We start from the raw sequence: 18,025 nt of genomic DNA, 5'->3' as shown, positions 1-18,025 counted from the left end.
GTAGGGAAATCATTATGGTTTTAAATCTTTTTTTTCTTTTTTTTTGCAATTTTAAATTTATAGCCTATTTAAACTTTATTCCCAGTAAAAGTATTTTATTTTTTAAGAAAACTTAATACTGTTTTTAATAAGAATTAAGGAAAATTACTAGCTTAGGTCAACTTCTGCAGAAGCAGACCCTGAGATCAGGACTTATGTGCTAGTGAGTTATTAAGGAGGAGATCTCAGGAGAGATCTACAAGGGAGCCAAAGAAGCAGGAAACAGGACTGGGGAGGGGAGGAAGCCAAGTAAGTGTGTCATCTCAGGAAAAGTCTCCCACTGAGGGTAGTTCAGCATGATACCCCACAGGTACTTTGGAGTGTAAGTTCTATCTGAGCATTGACCTTGACCCAAGAGAAGGGAGTTGGCCTTTCATATTCCTATATGAGTCTTTGGCAGAATCTAATCTCAGCATCTTCAAGTGTTATTCTCCAAAGGACAACTTCCAAAGCTGGCTACTGGAATGCCAAACACATGAACGTTTATCTTGTTTCCTTCTCAAAATAAACACTAAATTATCAAAATACAAGGATCTTATACAGTAACTGAGGAAAACAGAGAGACTTATCATAAGTCATATGCCTTGTTTTATTAATCAATGTTTTTTTCTTAATTATTTATTTATTTATTTGGCTGCACCAAGTCTTAGCTGTGGCTCGCAGGATCATTTTTAGTTGCGGCATGCAGGATCTTTAGTTGCGGCATGCGATCTCTCAGTTGCAGCATGTGGGATCTAGTTCCCTGACTAGGGATCGAACCCGGGAGTCTTAGCCACTGGACCACCAGGGAAATCCCCATTAATCGATGTTTTGCTTTACCTCATGAGTATGAAATTGTTCTTTCACTTCTTCTACATCATTAGAAATCTCTCCTTGTGCTTGCAGTGTGTCCTCAGCTGAAAGAAGCCATGAGAGTACTTCTTCTAAAGCTGTCTGGTAACTGTCCAGGTTTACTTCAGTCTCCATCAATGAACTGCCAAATGACTTGTCTTCAGGAGCTTCCAAACGCTGAACAATAAAACAAATTGGGTGTTATACAATTAGTATCTTGGCAGACTGTTCCAGTACATTAAATGATAAATCGAATGAAATATTTAAAATGCTAGAAATGTCCACTTGCATTATCAGAGACACACACAGCAGAAACATACAATAACGAGCCTGCATTTTAACATCCTCACAAATATACACACAAATTCTCAAATGGCAGTTGGAATCCACTTCAAATTAATATTTTATTAAAGCTCTTCTAGATTACTATGAAGAGTGAATTAGTACATCATCTCTTCACGCTGTATTTTAAATGCCATGGATTTTCATCCATAGGTAAATTTTTTTAGTTCATATTTTCAATCCTTCACATATACATTATTGGTATTATATTTACATAATTTTTGCAATAACATTAAAGGAAACATCTCTTCCCAAGATCCCCTAATAAAATATTTCTAAAAATTCACAGACAAGTTATCAGTATGAAAATAAGTGGGGGAAAGGTAAAATTTAAAAAGAAATAACCTCATTCACACATCTGAAATTTCTAACAGTATAATGACTTCTGTGAGTTTAAGCCTTTATTTCCAGAAGGCCATGGTTTAAATAACAAGACATTATCTTAGGCAAAGCAAACTATGAAGTATTTGCTACCAGATTTATTTAGCAGGATGTTAACTGAGATTCCCAACAGTTGTCTTGTAATTTCTCCTTGGATCCTAAAGCTGAGAACAATGGTAACAAAGTGTTCATAATTCTAAAGAGAAGATCCAGGCCACCTATGAAGGAATTGCTAAGAAGGGACCACAAAACTGTCCCACCACCCTTAATCCACTGCATAGCTCAAAGGTGTGTAAGAGGAAACAAGGAGACTGGAGAAATCTGGTGACAAAAGATTCCCCTGGAGTGCGATGCACGTCCATAACTTCCACCACCTCAAGCCAAGTAATGGAGACCTCAAGAGAATCACCTGTAGAGCTGACGGTAGCTTCTAGGATGGAATATTGACCTCTAAACCTGGCTGTGTATTTGCAGAGACTCAGGAGCTATGGTACCAGTACTACCAAGTGATGGGAGAGAGCTCTTGGGGTAAGCTATGGGCCTGCTGCTTTAACCTGAAGGCAATTATCAACAGCAAAAATTTGAACAAATAAGAAAATATGCACAAATTTTTCTTTAGGCCAACTGCACTCATGGCAGGTTGCTGGGCTTTAGAAATCCTGAGAAGGCCCACACTCAAGAGGGGTTCCTGCTGGGTTAAGGGACACGGGCAAATAGTTGAAGTAGTCAGAGCAAAAATATTGGAGAAATATTTGGAGAGAAATCTTCTGAACACCCTATAAAGCAAGCAAGCAAGCACTGGGCCCTAACAAACAGGATTTTGCAAAGGAAACAAACGGCACTGTAGAACAACCAGAAACTACTTGGGGCGGGGTCGGGGGGCAGGGTTCATGACCTTGCCTAGAGAAAAATTCATCCTTTTGATCGTTCTTCCCTGCCATGCCTGCCTTGAATTTCCAGTCCCCAGCAATTCTGGGCCTTATCCCACTGAGCTGCTAGCACCAACTTAATTGTGCTCTTCTGATAAATGTTCCAATGTTGAAACTTTAATATGATAAATTTCTCTATTAAGTCCTTTAGGATAAAAAAGCATAGTGGCAGTCTTTGGTGCAGTATTTTCATCAAATGATGCACTCTTAATCTATTTCTAGAGAACTGGCAGAAATAATGTCATCCTGTTAAGTCAAAATCACCCAACTCCAGTATCTCAAACAGAACATAAATGCCCCAAGAGGGCTAGTCGCACTGGCCCTTCCCAAGGTCAAGGCGAGTTCTGAAGGTCTGAGGAGTTAGAACAAGTTTCATGGTGCATCCCTTCTCTCTACCCCTAAATACTATAAATAATAAGTATAAAAGTCATCATTAAGAGGAAAAAAGTCACAAAAACGTAGCCTGGGAGATGTGTGTAGACAGAACCAGCTTCATGGCTGGGCAACCTGAACAGTTTTACATTGCCCAAGACTCAGAACGACCCCTTTCTTGCCTTGCTTGTTTTATCTACTTTTTGACATTGCCGTCTTAAAATTCTTAATAATTTTATCTTTGAACTTGGGTTTTGTAAGTGAAGTCCAATGGGGTGATGAAGTATGCATGTGAGCAGAGGAGATAAGTGCAATAGGTGTGTTTGCCCCATTTGCATATAGTGTTTGTGATGTCCCATGAGCCTAGAATTCTGGTGGACCCATGACATGTGGGAGTTGAGCAGACTCAAAGTGAGCGGAAGGTAACTATGACTGAATGAGAGGGGCACTGACAGCCCCAGGAAGTCATGCTTTCAGTTTGAATGGGAACTTGCTTCCAATGCAGAAAGAAGGCAATCCTAAGAAAACATGAACAATCAAAGAACCCTATCATATCCTTTCTTACTCGTATTTCTTTCCTGTATTAGCCAACCATTTATGCTGATACTGATGACAGAGAAAGAAAGGGAAAGATAGGGCAAGATGGTTCCTTTCCTTTCACTCCTTCCTTAACTCATCAGTAAGCTGAAGGCACAGGACATGGGTAGAACTTAAACCTATCAAGAAGTGAAATAAAAACAGCTTAGTTGTACAATGTTTCCATGTTAAGAATGAAATACATATGCATGCACAAGCTCTGAAATATAAATTGTGCGATGCTGGTGATTCTGCTTGAGTTAAACGATCTTATGTTTGCATTTACAACTGCAATTGCACAATATAACAATGGGCAGTAAAACTCATGCTAATACTTTAAAATTTTAATTTTCTGTATTCAGTATGATGTCAAATAGCAAATAAAAAACACGATGGCAAGTTGAGAGAAAGACCATAGAATAAAGTAAACAGCTTTATATTTTAGTAATTTTAACAGCACTTTCCTTCCTGCAGTTTTGAACAAGGGGCTCCGTATTTCATTTTCAACTGGGCTGTACAAATTGCTAGCCAGCCCGGTATGTAGGTGGAAAAAAAGTACAGTCCACTCCTGGATATTTTGCCTTCCCTGGGTTATGGGTGAGAAGAGATGGGACATTTATTATGTACAATAAAAAGTGGTTATAAAACCCAGGGGCTTTGGAGGCAAACAATCAGTGTTTGAATCTTGTCACCCTGGTAAAGTTACTTAGCCCCATCATTAGCCTCAGCTTCCTCCTTTGTAAAATGAGAACAATAATACTTTCCTAAGATTGTCGTAAGAATTAAAGGAGAGTATATAAAGTGTTTGGCAGAATACCTGATCTTGTGCAAGAACCCAATACAGTAGGCGATAGCTATTAATTATTATTCGATTCTTCTACACACAAGAACCATTTTGAAACCCAACCTCCTCCAAGGTTACCTTCATAAGTCACTGTCCAGATTTCAAGGGCCAGATAATTCCTATAGAAAAAATGACCCAGGAAACTTCTAAGAGCAAGCATCAATTAAATCAAACCTTTCTGAACCTGAACCTCAATCTAGTTCCTATTTAAAAGTTCTAAAAATTATTAACAATCTTGAGTTCAAATAATCTTTTGCAAATGATAAATTGTAAACAACACTATTACTCGAGTAACACAATACTATATTTTACTACTGTACAATTTGGATTAAAAAAGTAAACAGCTCATGATTTACTGATATTTACAGAGGCTTGAATTTTTGGAGAAAATTTTAGAAGGCAAATCTTTATACTTTAGGACAAGCTGTCTAGCACCCATAAATTCTGAATCTAAAAGTTTTGCCTGAGGATGCTCATAAAACAAAAACTTTGCAAAGACAGCTATATTAAAGGTAAATTCATATATGAATAAGCTATGTAAAATTACATAAATAACTCAATTAATCATTATTTATATCTATAAATCAGCTCTACATATATACATGATTATGGTCAAAATTGTCAGCTAGACTCTGAGTAATTTTTTCTCTGTCTAGACCACTGTTTTTCAAATTTGTAAGTCATGACCCATCAGTGATTCATGAAATCATTTTAGTGGGTCATGACCAGGAATATTCTATTTAAAATTAAATAGAATAAAAATACCATTCTGTGTAATTTATATTAAGGACTAGATTCTTTAGTGAATTTTTGTTTCAGATATGTATATATGTGTGTGTGTGTGTGTGTGTGTGTGTGTGTGTGTCTATGTATAAATGTATATGTATATATGTCCCGAATCAAGATGAAAAAAAAAATTTATAGCTCATGGATAAAAACTGGAAATGGTTCTAGAATTTCAGGTAAACCCATGAAAGAAGAAATTTGCTTGAATTCCACATTTGCAATAAAATCCTTGGAAAAACACATATTCTTTTTATTTATTTATTTTTTTGTCCATCTTTGAAAGAGAACACATAGGCTTATGCTTTTGGTTTTAGTTTCCCAAAATACGTATTCATTGTCATAGTATTACATATTTCACTTTAGCTTGTCACTAGTTCATACATATTATGGCAAAGAAAATTTTCGAGGAAACTTGATCTTTGCTTCTTATAGAAAAAGATCTGTGCATAAGAAAGAGACACCAATCATTTCATGAATGGAGATGCTAGGATCAACTGGAAATAATTGTTTTCCTATGCTTTGATCTTATTTTAATTTCTGTCTTTATAAAAGTAGTTTACGTTTTCAGTACATTGGGCAAATAATGATTCAGATGAGAGGCATAACAATGGATGGATGAAACAATTCTGGTTGCTTTCAAAATTAAGAACACTAAAATTTATTCAACATTACCCACATACTTCAAAGGCTTAATTACTACCCTTTTGCACGAAGAATTACTAGATATTGTCACCTGTGTTCCTTGAAGATGTTGCTAATGCATGAAGGTGAAGGAGTAGACAGCAGAAGAGTAAAGTAATGGAGGAAGACAAATAAGTATATGTGTTAGTCCTGCAATGTCCAGGACAAAGGTCTGGAAACTCATCTCTAGTAATAGAAATTGACATAATAAAACAGAGAATGATAGGCTTGACATGACTCCATACATAAATATTTTTTAAAAACCAGTTTACTATCTAGCTGACCTGGGATAAGTTATTCAACCTCTCTGTGTCTCAGTTTCCCCATCTGTAAAAACAAAGAAAATAATAATATATCTCCATAGGACTGTTGAAAAGATCATATAAAATGCTAAGTGCATTCTAGTTCCCAAGAAATGCTTTGCAACGCCTGTACTTGGGGACCTGTGTTCGCTGAAATGGCAAATAATTTTTATGAGGAAACACAGTTGAATGAGCTGTGTGTATTTTTAGAAGCATGACTTTGGCAATTCAAACTGAGATAAGTCATCAAATGGCAACACATAGGTAGTGAAACCAGCAATCCAGCAAACCACAAAGCTCTTAGAAAAATAGCTGGGACGATTCCAGAGGGCACAATCTATCGCTGAGTACTTTTATATTTCTGTTGAAACTGATCTATTTTGGCAACTTCCCCAAATTTAACCTTAAAATGTGATATGAGTTTTAACCTGGATAAAAACAGTTTTACTGTTCTTGAATGTATAAATGCTTCAAGAACTTCTGAAAGTTTTGTCACTTAGCTCCTTTAAATGTGTCACACTTCTTTTTTACACAGTCTAAGACAATGCATGGATGGTGAATTTTTGGGTGTATTCTATAATCTTTTTCCTTCAGTGAAAGATTATTTGAAAGCTAAAGGATCATGGAGGGATAACCAAGTGGTTCTTTTACTAAATAACAGAAGAACAGTTCAGAGGAACCAGGATTTATATCTGGAAACATTATTGCCACATTTCTGCTGTTTCCTCTGAGATATAACATGTAAACCAGGGTATTATTCAAAGTATGAAAAATGATTACAGAAGTGATTTACAAGAAGTTAATCCATCATGCAACACTGTACATGACATTCAATCTAATGATACCATTAAATAGGTAATTTTTAATACTGCTTGTGCCTGAAATTCAGTTCAAAGTTAAGCCCTAATGAGGATTTAGGAAAAATTATGGCCTGCTGTATGGCAATATTAAAACAACCATCACAACCACAACAACTACATCTCTAATAGCAATAACAACAGCTGCCATTATTTATTGGGCACTTTGTGTCAGTCAATTTGCTAAGCACTTAACGTGCATTATATCATTTTTCACCACAACAGCTCAAGATGACAGAAAATAGTAGGATGAGGAAACGGGAACAGAAAAATTAAATAACATGCCAAAGGTCACAAAGGTAACTGGCTGATCTGGTATTTAAAACCAGGTTGCTTGGATTCTAAAACACACATCCTTACCTGTTCTCTTCAAGGAAAGAGATCCTTTGTTTAAGGCCTTTTTGACATTTATAAGGGAAATGCAAATGATATTAAGCCCTGGGAAGACTCTGGATAGATTTCATTAACAGCCACAAATTCTGCCCTCTGCCTCAAGCCAAGTAATAAAAGACCAGAGCAGTCCTCTACCCTGTTGGTGCAGGTAGATTAGTCAGCTGAAGGCAACAGGCAGTTCTTCAGTTTTATCATTGGCTCCTAACAAGAGTGCGCATGCTTCAAGGTATATACTTCAGGGTCTCATTAACAATTAAAGCTCTTAATCTTAAGGTTTAGAGAACTGAGAAGAGTGTATAAAGGCTCACTGTATTTGAAAGAAGTAAAAGTTGTGAAACCTTTTGACAAGTTTTTTATCTCTTGTACTAATATTTCTTTTCACATCTTAAAGTAAAAGACTCAAAAGTCAGGGTGGGCTACAAGCTAGGAGGAATCACTCCTGATTTAGGGAAGATACTATAAAAGAATTTAAGGGTATATATGTATATATTATAAAATGAGGCAATGGAAAACATGAGTAGGAATGCAAAACAGAGTCCCAAGTGGGTCTGACGTACAAAATACATGTCATAAAGACATATGTGTGTATTAGTTTAAAAAAAAACCTTTTATTATTATTGAAATGACTTGCTCTTTTATCTTCAACAATTTGGTTGAAATCTGTCCAGCAAACAACATACTTTACAATTTATTTCACATTCACCTCTTCTTTTTCATTCCTAGTGACATCACCCTAAACCACTGGTTCTCAACCAGGAGCTGTTTTGCCCTCTTGGGGACATTTGACAATATCTGGAGGCAGTTTTGATCGTCACTGCTGGGGGTAGAGGGTGCTACTGACATCTAAGACATCCAGTGGGTAGACGTCAGGAATGCTGCTAAACATTCTACACTGCACAGCTCAACAACTACCACCACCCACTCCCCCTCCACAAAAAAAATGATCAGGCCCCAAATGTCAGGAGTGACACTTTGAGAAACTGTGCTAAAACAACACAAAAATGAGGTTAATGACATGCTCCCCAAATTGATTCCCTCTTCTCTATCTTTTGCTTGCTTCAATCCAACTTGAGCATAGTTGCCACATTTATAACGGGTATTTTACTCTTACACGCAGTAAATTTCAGTGAGTTTACTCTTAGAATACAGTCCCAAATTCATACCCTAACATGTAGTGGTCTCAGATGTTTTCCTCTATTCTCTCTCTCACAGCTTTGGAAACCTACAAACAATCAATTTTCATCTTTCACCTTCCTATTTGTTTATTCCTCTGCTACCAACGTATTAAAACAACAGCAACAACAAAAATACTTTCCCAAACATATTTAAATCATATTCGCCTTTAAGTTCCAGCCCAAATCTCATCTCCTGTATGACTCTTCCTGAACCTTACAATATTGCTCTTCGATTTTGTAAAGTGTTCATCTTTATCAAAATAACATTTGTGACTGCATATTCCACTTTTTTCTATTTTTTTTAAATTTACATCTTTATTAGAGTATAATTGCTTTACAATGGTGTGTTAGTTTCTGCTTTATAACAAAGTGAATCAGTTATACATATACATATGTCCCCATATCTCCTCCCTCTTGCGTCTCCCTCCCTCCCACCCTCCCTATCCCACCCCTCTAGGTGGTCACAAAGCACCGAGCTGATTTCCCTGTGCTATGTGGTTGGTTCCCACTAGCTATCTATTTTACATTTGGTAGTGTATATATGTCCATGCCACTCTCTCACTTTGTCACAGCTTCCCCTTCCCCTTCCCCGTATCCTCAAGTCCATTCTCTAGTAGGTCTGCGTCTTTATTCCCATCTTGCCTCTAGGTTCTTCATGACCATTTTTTTTTCATATTCCACTTTTTTAATCACGTTGTCCCATAGCAATTTTGAGGACTGATTCAACTTAGCTGCCCTATTCACTCTGCACCCAATATACCAGGTATTACGAAAGTTTTAGCTAAAAAATTTAATCTTCTATTATCTAAATCAGGATTTCTTGCAATATCAAATGAAAACATTTTCATATTTATAATATGGACTCAAAACCTCACGAAAACATTTCATTTATATTTTAAATGAACTTAAAATTTTTCCTTTCAAGTTTCTGTGTGTAGTTGTAAAAGATTTCATAACTGACATACTTATGATGAGAATACTGTCAAATATCCATTTTCGAAATGCACTCTCCATAGCACACATTTCCTATAAAATGCAGTTCTTTTCTTAATCACTGTCGGTTAATACAGAAATTTGCCTTGAAAGGAGAGATCAAGTCTTTTTACTGCTTTTGGAAATGTCTGAGAAATGACACAGTAAGCACAGCCATTTGCCAAAACAGAAATGTTCAGCATATCTGGAACACTTACTTTTTTGAAAAAGAAAATATATACTACATTTTTTCAAATACTTTACCATGTGATAACTAGAACATTTCTGTGCAGTAAAAAGTATTCTCTGGGACACTCCGATTTTACTGCAAAATATTGTAAGTATTTTACTACTTAAGATAATACAACCTGTAAACACATTTAACTGTTCACATGCATTGCAATGCATCCAGAACACCAAAGATGCCAATAAATAAGGTCCAATACCAATTCATCTGATTAAATATGTCTGATCAAGGACATCAAGGACCATACATTATACAAAATCATCTGAAAACCTGTACATTAAAAATTAGTAAAGTTTCTTTCTTTCTTCATTTCAAATAAAGTATGCATATGAAGAGACATCATACTATGTTCTTCTGAAACCCCAGTGGATCATCTTGTGTATCTTGTGGTTAGGTGCTCCCCACTCTGTAGACTATGCTCTAATCTATAATGCTTTTTTCATCCTCTAAACTCCTATAGAATTTATAAACACAACACAAGTATAATTCATTGAGTGTTTACTATTTGTAAGGTGTGCTTCAAGCACATCATTAAAATACCTAATTTAACCTTACAACAAAAGGAATGCCTACTGTCTACGTTTTACAGGAAGGAGACCAGATGCATAGGGGTTAGAAACTTGCCCAAGGTCACAGTTAGTAAAGAGCAGAGATGGGAGGTGAACTCAGTATCTGTCTCTCAGAAGCCTACAATTTTAACTATGTTGCCAGACATATTTTTCATAACTTAAGGAGAAGAAGCATTTCCCAGATATAGCTAGATTGGTAAAAATGCATTTAAAAATCAAAAATGTAAGAATGTGCCATACTTTGAATGTAATGATTATAAGTCTTTCACACACCCCAAGAACCAATGATAGAATTCTTTGATTCATCCAGTCTCTCTCTCCCCTAGACCCTTCTGTGAATAATTTTACATGTTTATAATATGATTGGCTTTGGTGTACAATTTCTATATTCTCAATAGATAACTTGCTCATATAAAGATTTTTAAATATTTACAATGGGCTTCATTAGTACAATGCCCTAAAATTTACTGGTATACTTGAATTTTTAAATCACCACATAAAATTATGGATACTATAAAATACGTAACAATATCACTGGGATATATAATCATACCTGGAACATATATCAAAATCTAAAACATGCCTATTGGCATATTTCAAATTGTTTGGTCTACTTTTGAAAATAGGAAGGGAAGAAACAAAAGGAATAAAAATGCTTTCTTTGTTCACATACTGAGATAATCAATACTATATTTAAAAACAAAATTTTATTTTAAAAATACTCTTGCGTAGAGTCAGTTATCATTTTCTTGATTTGTATAACCCTTGGAAATTTTCTACAAAATCACTACTTAGTCTATAAAAAGGTATTTTTTAATATATTGGCCTTATTTCATATTATACTAGGAAGGAAACGGAATTATTGCCACATACACAAATTAAAACAATGAATTAAACCTTGAGTATTAAAATATGCCAGCAATTAAAAACTTTAACATGAAGATGAATTAAAAATCCTGCAAATGAGCAGAAAAGGAAGGTCAAATATGTCTTTGTTCTGGGGAAACTATAAATCAGGAAAAGGAAATTCATTTAAGCCAGAAGGGAAATACTCACAAGTATGTTTAGAATCTCCTTATTTAGAAATCCTGGGGCGCAGCTCAATTTGACCTACAAAGCATTCTGGATAATCAAATTGTGCCTAGGCCTGAAGGTACACACATGCTATTTGTTTAAAAGAATCCTGATTGCCTTGTAAACTTCTTTTACAATGTTATTAGCACAAGTTGCTCCACATACTTGGCCAACATTGCTTATTTCTCCCACTGTCCCAGAAGAACCACAAACTGTCAATTATCATGGGAGTAGTTTATCAGAGTATGGATTATCTGGAGCTCTTATTTCTCTTCCATTTGGCCTTTTCACAGCTCATTAGCACCTCAACAAGAAAGTTAACGCTAAGGAAGGAAAGGCTGCCGAAATTCAAAATAATTAAATTTGCTCCTTGTCAGCAGCATATACAGCAAAACATTTAGAAATGCTAGAAAAATTAACCAAAATGGGATCCGCAAAGATATTTAAGGTATACAATGGCAATTTGCCTTGACTGATTTTTTTCAACTGTACTGTCTGAAATATTGACTAAATTGACTGGAGGTTTTGGCATCCTACAGGACTCAAAGCCTTTTGTTTTTAGCATATAATAGGCCACCTTTAGAGATATCACTTGCCAGTGAGCAATACATAACACTCATTGCCGATATATTGACCATTTTTCAGTGTGAAGAAAAGAAATTGAAAATCAGCTTTCCAAAAGAAGATTTATGACTCAATAGTTACTTAGGTAGAAAAGAGTATGCCGGGTAGACAAAACTATAAAGCTCCTTGTTTGGTTTTAGGCTTGCCTGTGCATTTGAGGGAAAGAAAACTATTTGCACTAAAGCACAATTACACCTGATGGTTAATTGAGTTTGCCTTGGGTTCTTGTGGAATCTAATAGTTTTATGACAAATACACAGGCACACATTTTTCCACAGGACAAATATCAATTTTTCTTTAGCACTGCAAATGTCTACAAAGCAAATATAGGCTAAGATAATAAAGGAATCCAGTGCATGGTTCAGAAAATGTTACATAAAATAGGAAATGACATAGAAGAAACAAATCTTTCAAATGTATAATGTATCGATATATATAAGGGTTATTGCAATGATGTCTGTAACATTATCTTTACATCATTAGAAATAAAACATACAGAAAAGATGAAAAGAACTCCCTTTCTATTCATCACACACACGACTTCTTATGACTGACTTGCTTCCTTAACTTTCTTTATCCAATTATCACTATTTAAGGACCAGTGAAACATGGGTTTAATGAAATATAAAAGTGCTGACTATATTAATATAGACCTTCTTAATGAAACTGAACCTTCTCAGGAGGCAGCACATATCACCCAAAATACAGCGTGAACAATGTATACAAATGCATAACCGAATTCATATCAAAGTTCATGAGACAACAGTTTGAATTCTAAGTCACAAATATGGTATTTAAAAAACATCTTCATGTGTAAAATCAACAGATTTAAAATTCAATGTGTTTTTCTTTTACAGGAATTATCTGATCAAGCCAAAGTGTATTTTACTGCCTCTCAGAAAAGGAATTTTTTTCAAAAGATTACCCAAAAAAGGTAGACGTGGGTAATTTTATAACTAGAATAAAAAACGCTTAATTATAATGAAATGCTTCAATCATAACCTAGAAACTATACACACACATGTATATCCTTGTTTTGGGAAGAAATAAAGAACTCAGAAAATTAAATCTCTTTTATTATCTATTCATTATAGGTAATATATCCTTAAACATGGAAATAGTAATGTTACATCCATTATTATTCTACTTTTTAATAAGTATGCAAGATATCCACAATGAATCGGTAAACCTATCTTTGTCTAGCCTTTCTAGGGACAATTGAACTAATAATACTGAAAACTTTATGATTTGTCATAAAGTTGTTATAATTGCAGACTTGCCGGGTACAGAAACAATTAGAAAAAAATATTGTATACATTCAATACATCACACCTTTATTTATTTTGTAGAGAAGGGCTCTGAAAGCATATGAAATTCTGGCTCTACCACATATTAGTGATTCTTCAACAAATATTTATTGAGCAACTACCAAGAGCCAGGCACTGTTCTAGGCAATGACGATACAGCCATACACAAAACAGACAAAAACCCACATCTCTGTGGAACTAATCCTATTAGGGGAGGCATACTAAACAAATTAAGTAAATTTGAAGTTGGTAAGTGCTATGGAGAAAAATAATGCGAGAAGAAGAAAGGGGACACTGTGGATTTAATTTAGGAAGGTCAGGGAAAATATCACTGAGTGAGCATCATTTGAGAAAAAGACTTAAAGATGAGAAAGAGAGGTAGTCATGTGACTATGTGGGGGACACGTGCTTAGAGGCAAAGGCATGGAGGCCAGGATGGTTTCAGTGGAATGAGAGAAGGCAAGAATTGTGGAAGACAAGGCCACAGAAGGAATGAAGGGGCAGAGGGAGGTGACTGTGTATGGGCTCAGAACACAGAGGGGCTACTCCGAGTAGGTGGCAAGCCATTGGAGGATTTTCAGCAGCAGTGTGATATGATCTGACTTACATTTTAAGAGGACCATATGGCAGACAAAGTGGATGTAGGTAAGGGAAGGGCCAAAGTTAGCAGACCAGCTGAAAAGGCTATTTCAATAATCCAGACCGGAGATGAGGTTGGGGCCAGATTCTGGATACAGATTGGTCATGGTGACCTGGCATAATTTTCTGACCAATAATATAAGGTGTGAGAAAAAGGGAGACTAAGTATTTAGCTACAGCAACTGAAAGTGTGGAGTTGCTACTTACTGTGATAGGAAGGGCTGCTGATGAAGCAGAATCGGGGGTTAGTCGGTTCAGTTTTGAACATGTTCAATTTGAACTGACTAGGAGTGAGTACTTGAATTGTGCGCCTAAGTTTGGAGTTGAGCAGAAAGTTCTGAGCCGGGGGAAACATTTGGCAGGCAATCAACCTACAGATGGTATTTGATATCAAGATACTAGATGAGATCATCAGGGAAATGAATGTGTCTAAGAACTGATCCCTGGTTACTGTCACCTTTTATTTTTGAATCACATTTAATCGTTAAACATTCACAATTCATACACTGATATGATCATATGCACACTAATTTTGTGGATTGTGAGTCAAGAATACTTTCTTTTCCCTCAGCTTTACGAATGTAAGAACTAGCTATCAAAACTCAGAACATTCATTGGCATTTTTCTAAATAGGAAAGTTGCTGCAATGCTTGACTGTGGGAGACCATGTTTTTCAGAAGGCTTGTTTCTCAAATTGGGTTTAAAGGGTCCCATCGCCCCGCTGCATTATTTACAATAAGCTGTAGAAAGTGCTTAAAAAAATTGGCATCAGGGGACAGAGCCCTACTGATCAGCAAGCTTTTGCATAAATAACAGATTTCCAGCAGCGAATGTTTTAAAATAAAGAACTGTTTGATCCTTACTGCATCGTGTTTTATAAAATCAAATCATGTTAAAACGTTCCAGCTATGTCATGGTCTATGCTCTATGCCAACTTGCTCTCTGACAAAACTCGAACGTGAAAGATTATTTCTTAATAAAGGGAGGAGACACACTGAGACTTAAAGGCATTGAAAAGGATTAAGCAGGAATAAATACTACTAATAATTGCTTATTAAAAATGGAATTGTATTAGTTAAATATTAATGGAACAAAAACTTGTTATTGAAGATGCATCATGGATGTTCATGTCAATTTTGTACGTGCCCGTTTTTCCACAATAGCAAGGACTATACATTTATACCACATATTACATATAGCACATAGTACAGTATACATAGTGTACTATAGATCCCTACCACATAGTATACTACTGCAGAGTATACCAAACCCTTGCTCAGGGCTTCCCTGGTGGCACAGTGGTTAAGAATCCACCTGCCAATGCAGGGGACATGGGTTCGAGCCCTGGTCCAGGAAGATGCCAAAGAGCAACGAAACCCGTGCGCCACAACTACTGAGCCTGCGCTCTAGAGCCCACGAGCCACAACTACTGAGCCCACACGCCACAACCACTGAAGCCCATGCGCCTAGAGCCAGTGCTCCTCAACAAGCCACTGCAATGAGAAGCTCGTGCACTGCACGAAGAGTAGCCCTCACTCCCTGCAACAAGAGAAAGCCCTCGTGCAGCAATGAAGACCCGACGCAGCCAAAAATAGAAAAAAGTGCTTAAATCTCTCCCAATCTAAAACACATCTGTCCAATACTATCACTCTCCAGTCTATTATTCCATCTCCTTGCTTTCATCACTGAACTTCTGAATAGACTACTCTAGTTTCCTGCTTCCAATTTGCTGTCTTCAACCTTTAACCTACGCAATCGTTTTTGTTTCCCACCCTCTATGGAAACAGCCTTCTCAAAGCTTCCAAGTCGACATCTAAAACATCACACCCAGTGCTTCTGCCCCAACGGCACCCTCTTCAATTCCATTAGAGCATTTGACACTGTTGAACATGAGCATCTTCCTCAGTTTTTTTTTTTCCTAAACAAATTTATTTACTTATTTATTTTATTTTGGGCTGGGTTGGGTCTTCGTTGCTATGCGTGGGCTTTCTCTAGTTGCGGTGAGCAGGGGCTACTCTTCGTTGCGGGGCGTGGGCTTCTCATAGCAGTGGCTTGTCTTTGTCGCAAAGCATGGGCTCTAGGCACACGGGCTTCAGTAGCTGTGGGGTGCAGGGCTCAGTAGTTGTGGCTCGTGAGCTATAGAGTGCAGGCTCAGTAGCTGCGGTGCATGGGCTTAGTTGCTCTGGGGCATGTGGGATCTTCCCGGACCAGGGCTCGAACCCATGTCCCCTGCATTGGCAGGCAGATTCTTAACCACTGTGCCACCAGGGAAGTCCCTCAAAGCTTTTAAAAAAAAATCATCTGTGTTCTACTACTCTTCTGAGGAAGTTCTATAAACACACCTAACTATCCCTCGCCCTATTCCCGCCTGCACCAACTCAGGATGCTTTTAGTTTGCCTGCTTAAATATATCATCTCAAATATTCTATTCTTGAACCTCTTCAAACTTTATTGTACTTTTTCTCTCTATGAAATCTCATATACTCTTATGCATTGCTCTGTTATCTCTTTCCATCCTAGCCCCTATGTTGTATGTCTGTGTCACTGGACTTAACTGACACCTTGAGAATAAACCCCAATTTCCAAATACAGTTAAGACAGCTCTGCCTAGAGGTGTCGCTGGCACTTCCAATTCAGCATGATACTTTCTGTCCATCCTTATAATGCCCAAATGCCTCTGGAGTTAGCTCCTTAAATCCTTGGGTTGAAACACAGAACTCCATATTCAAAACCTGGCAGTGGACTTCTCAAAACAATATATCTCCCTTAGCATGATATTAGGATCATCCACAATTTGTCCTCAACCTTCCTTTCCAGTTGCCTCTCTTACTCCTCCCCCACCATCATACACACTACATGTCATGTGCAACTGAAGAGTCATGCTTCTATGTCTTTCTCATGTGGTTCCATAAAGGAGACTGACCTTTCTATGGGAAGATTCTCCTATGAAAAATCGTATTTACCCATCAGGGTTCATCATTCAGTTACATGTCCTCTAATCTGCTAAGTCAAGATTTATGAAGCTGTGCTTCGTGCTTCCAAATGGTTTGTATGAATGTCTATTACACTTCTTAGTTCTACTGTGTCTCAAAGCAGTTCTAAAAGTATCTGTCTCCTCAGTCCACAAGGACCCTGAGGGTAAGTCAAATAACACCTAGTACTTAATACAAATTAGATCATCAATAAATACTTGATGGATGGAGCTATCAGTGTTTGACCTTCACATACTACATTATTATGTAAAATATTTAAGTACCATTGTAAATTAAAAATAAATTTTAACAGAAAGTGAAGAAGGTATAATTTTTAAATTATAGGCTTAGGAACGCAAGATACCTGGATTCCATTTTACTCTGCCACTTACTAGCTTTGTGCTTTCAGCAAATCATTTAACTGCATCTGTAAAGTGGGAAGATTGATTGGTGGTAAACATTACACACATTGTCTTCAAAGCAATTGCCACATGTTCCTGCCATTTATTAAGTGTACACTAAATGGTAACAAAATGATCATAATAGCAATTAACAGTCATAACATGTATATATGACCATTTTGAAAACCTTGGGCTATTTTGAATTTCAAGAAAATAAGCAAGATAAAACCACTGATTAAGAAGTTACAAATAATTATTTGCAATGAAACAAATACCTCTACCTTGTACTGAAGATCCATAATGATGCCCTGTCAGATTCTTCTGCTTAAAATGATTTGAAAATAGAAATTGCAAAACTATAGTCTGTTCTGTTATTGAGCTACTGAACACTGTATTAATTCGAACAGATTCTGTCAAGGCCAAAAGCATTATAATGCTAAGAAAAATGTGTTCTCGTAAACAGGGAGAATGTGTGTGGGCAAGTGAGAGAAAAATGTATACACAGCACCTTCCATAGGATTTATTTAGGTTTTCTCGACTTAGCCAAAACAAAGCATTGCAAACATCCACCAGTGTGGTTGAACGTACATGAATGAGAAAAAACTTAGGAAAGTAGCCTCAGCTACAATTAGATAGGTATAAACCAGTTAATATCCTAGCATCAATACTAATCATGGTGAATCATCCTAAAATATTCCTCTCTCTCTCTCCT

General features: G+C 36.6%; 1 protein-coding gene across 1 annotated transcript in view; it reads right to left on the bottom strand.

Annotated features, from left to right (window-relative positions):
• DMD (dystrophin) overlaps positions 1 to 18,025 on the bottom strand; it is a 1,809,438-nt gene that overhangs the window by 1,595,442 nt on the left and 195,971 nt on the right. The window contains exon 8 of the mRNA XM_007456856.1: positions 859 to 1,047. Within this exon, the coding sequence (XP_007456918.1) occupies positions 859 to 1,047 (189 nt within the window). The remainder of the gene's footprint in view (positions 1 to 858; positions 1,048 to 18,025) is intronic.

This window comes from Lipotes vexillifer, unplaced genomic scaffold, assembly GCF_000442215.2.
Source record: "Lipotes vexillifer unplaced genomic scaffold, Lipotes_vexillifer_v1.1 scaffold207, whole genome shotgun sequence".
NCBI lineage: Eukaryota > Metazoa > Chordata > Mammalia > Artiodactyla > Lipotidae > Lipotes > Lipotes vexillifer.
Note: the sequence above shows the minus strand (reverse complement) of the source record. Positions and strands in the feature narration are given on the sequence as shown.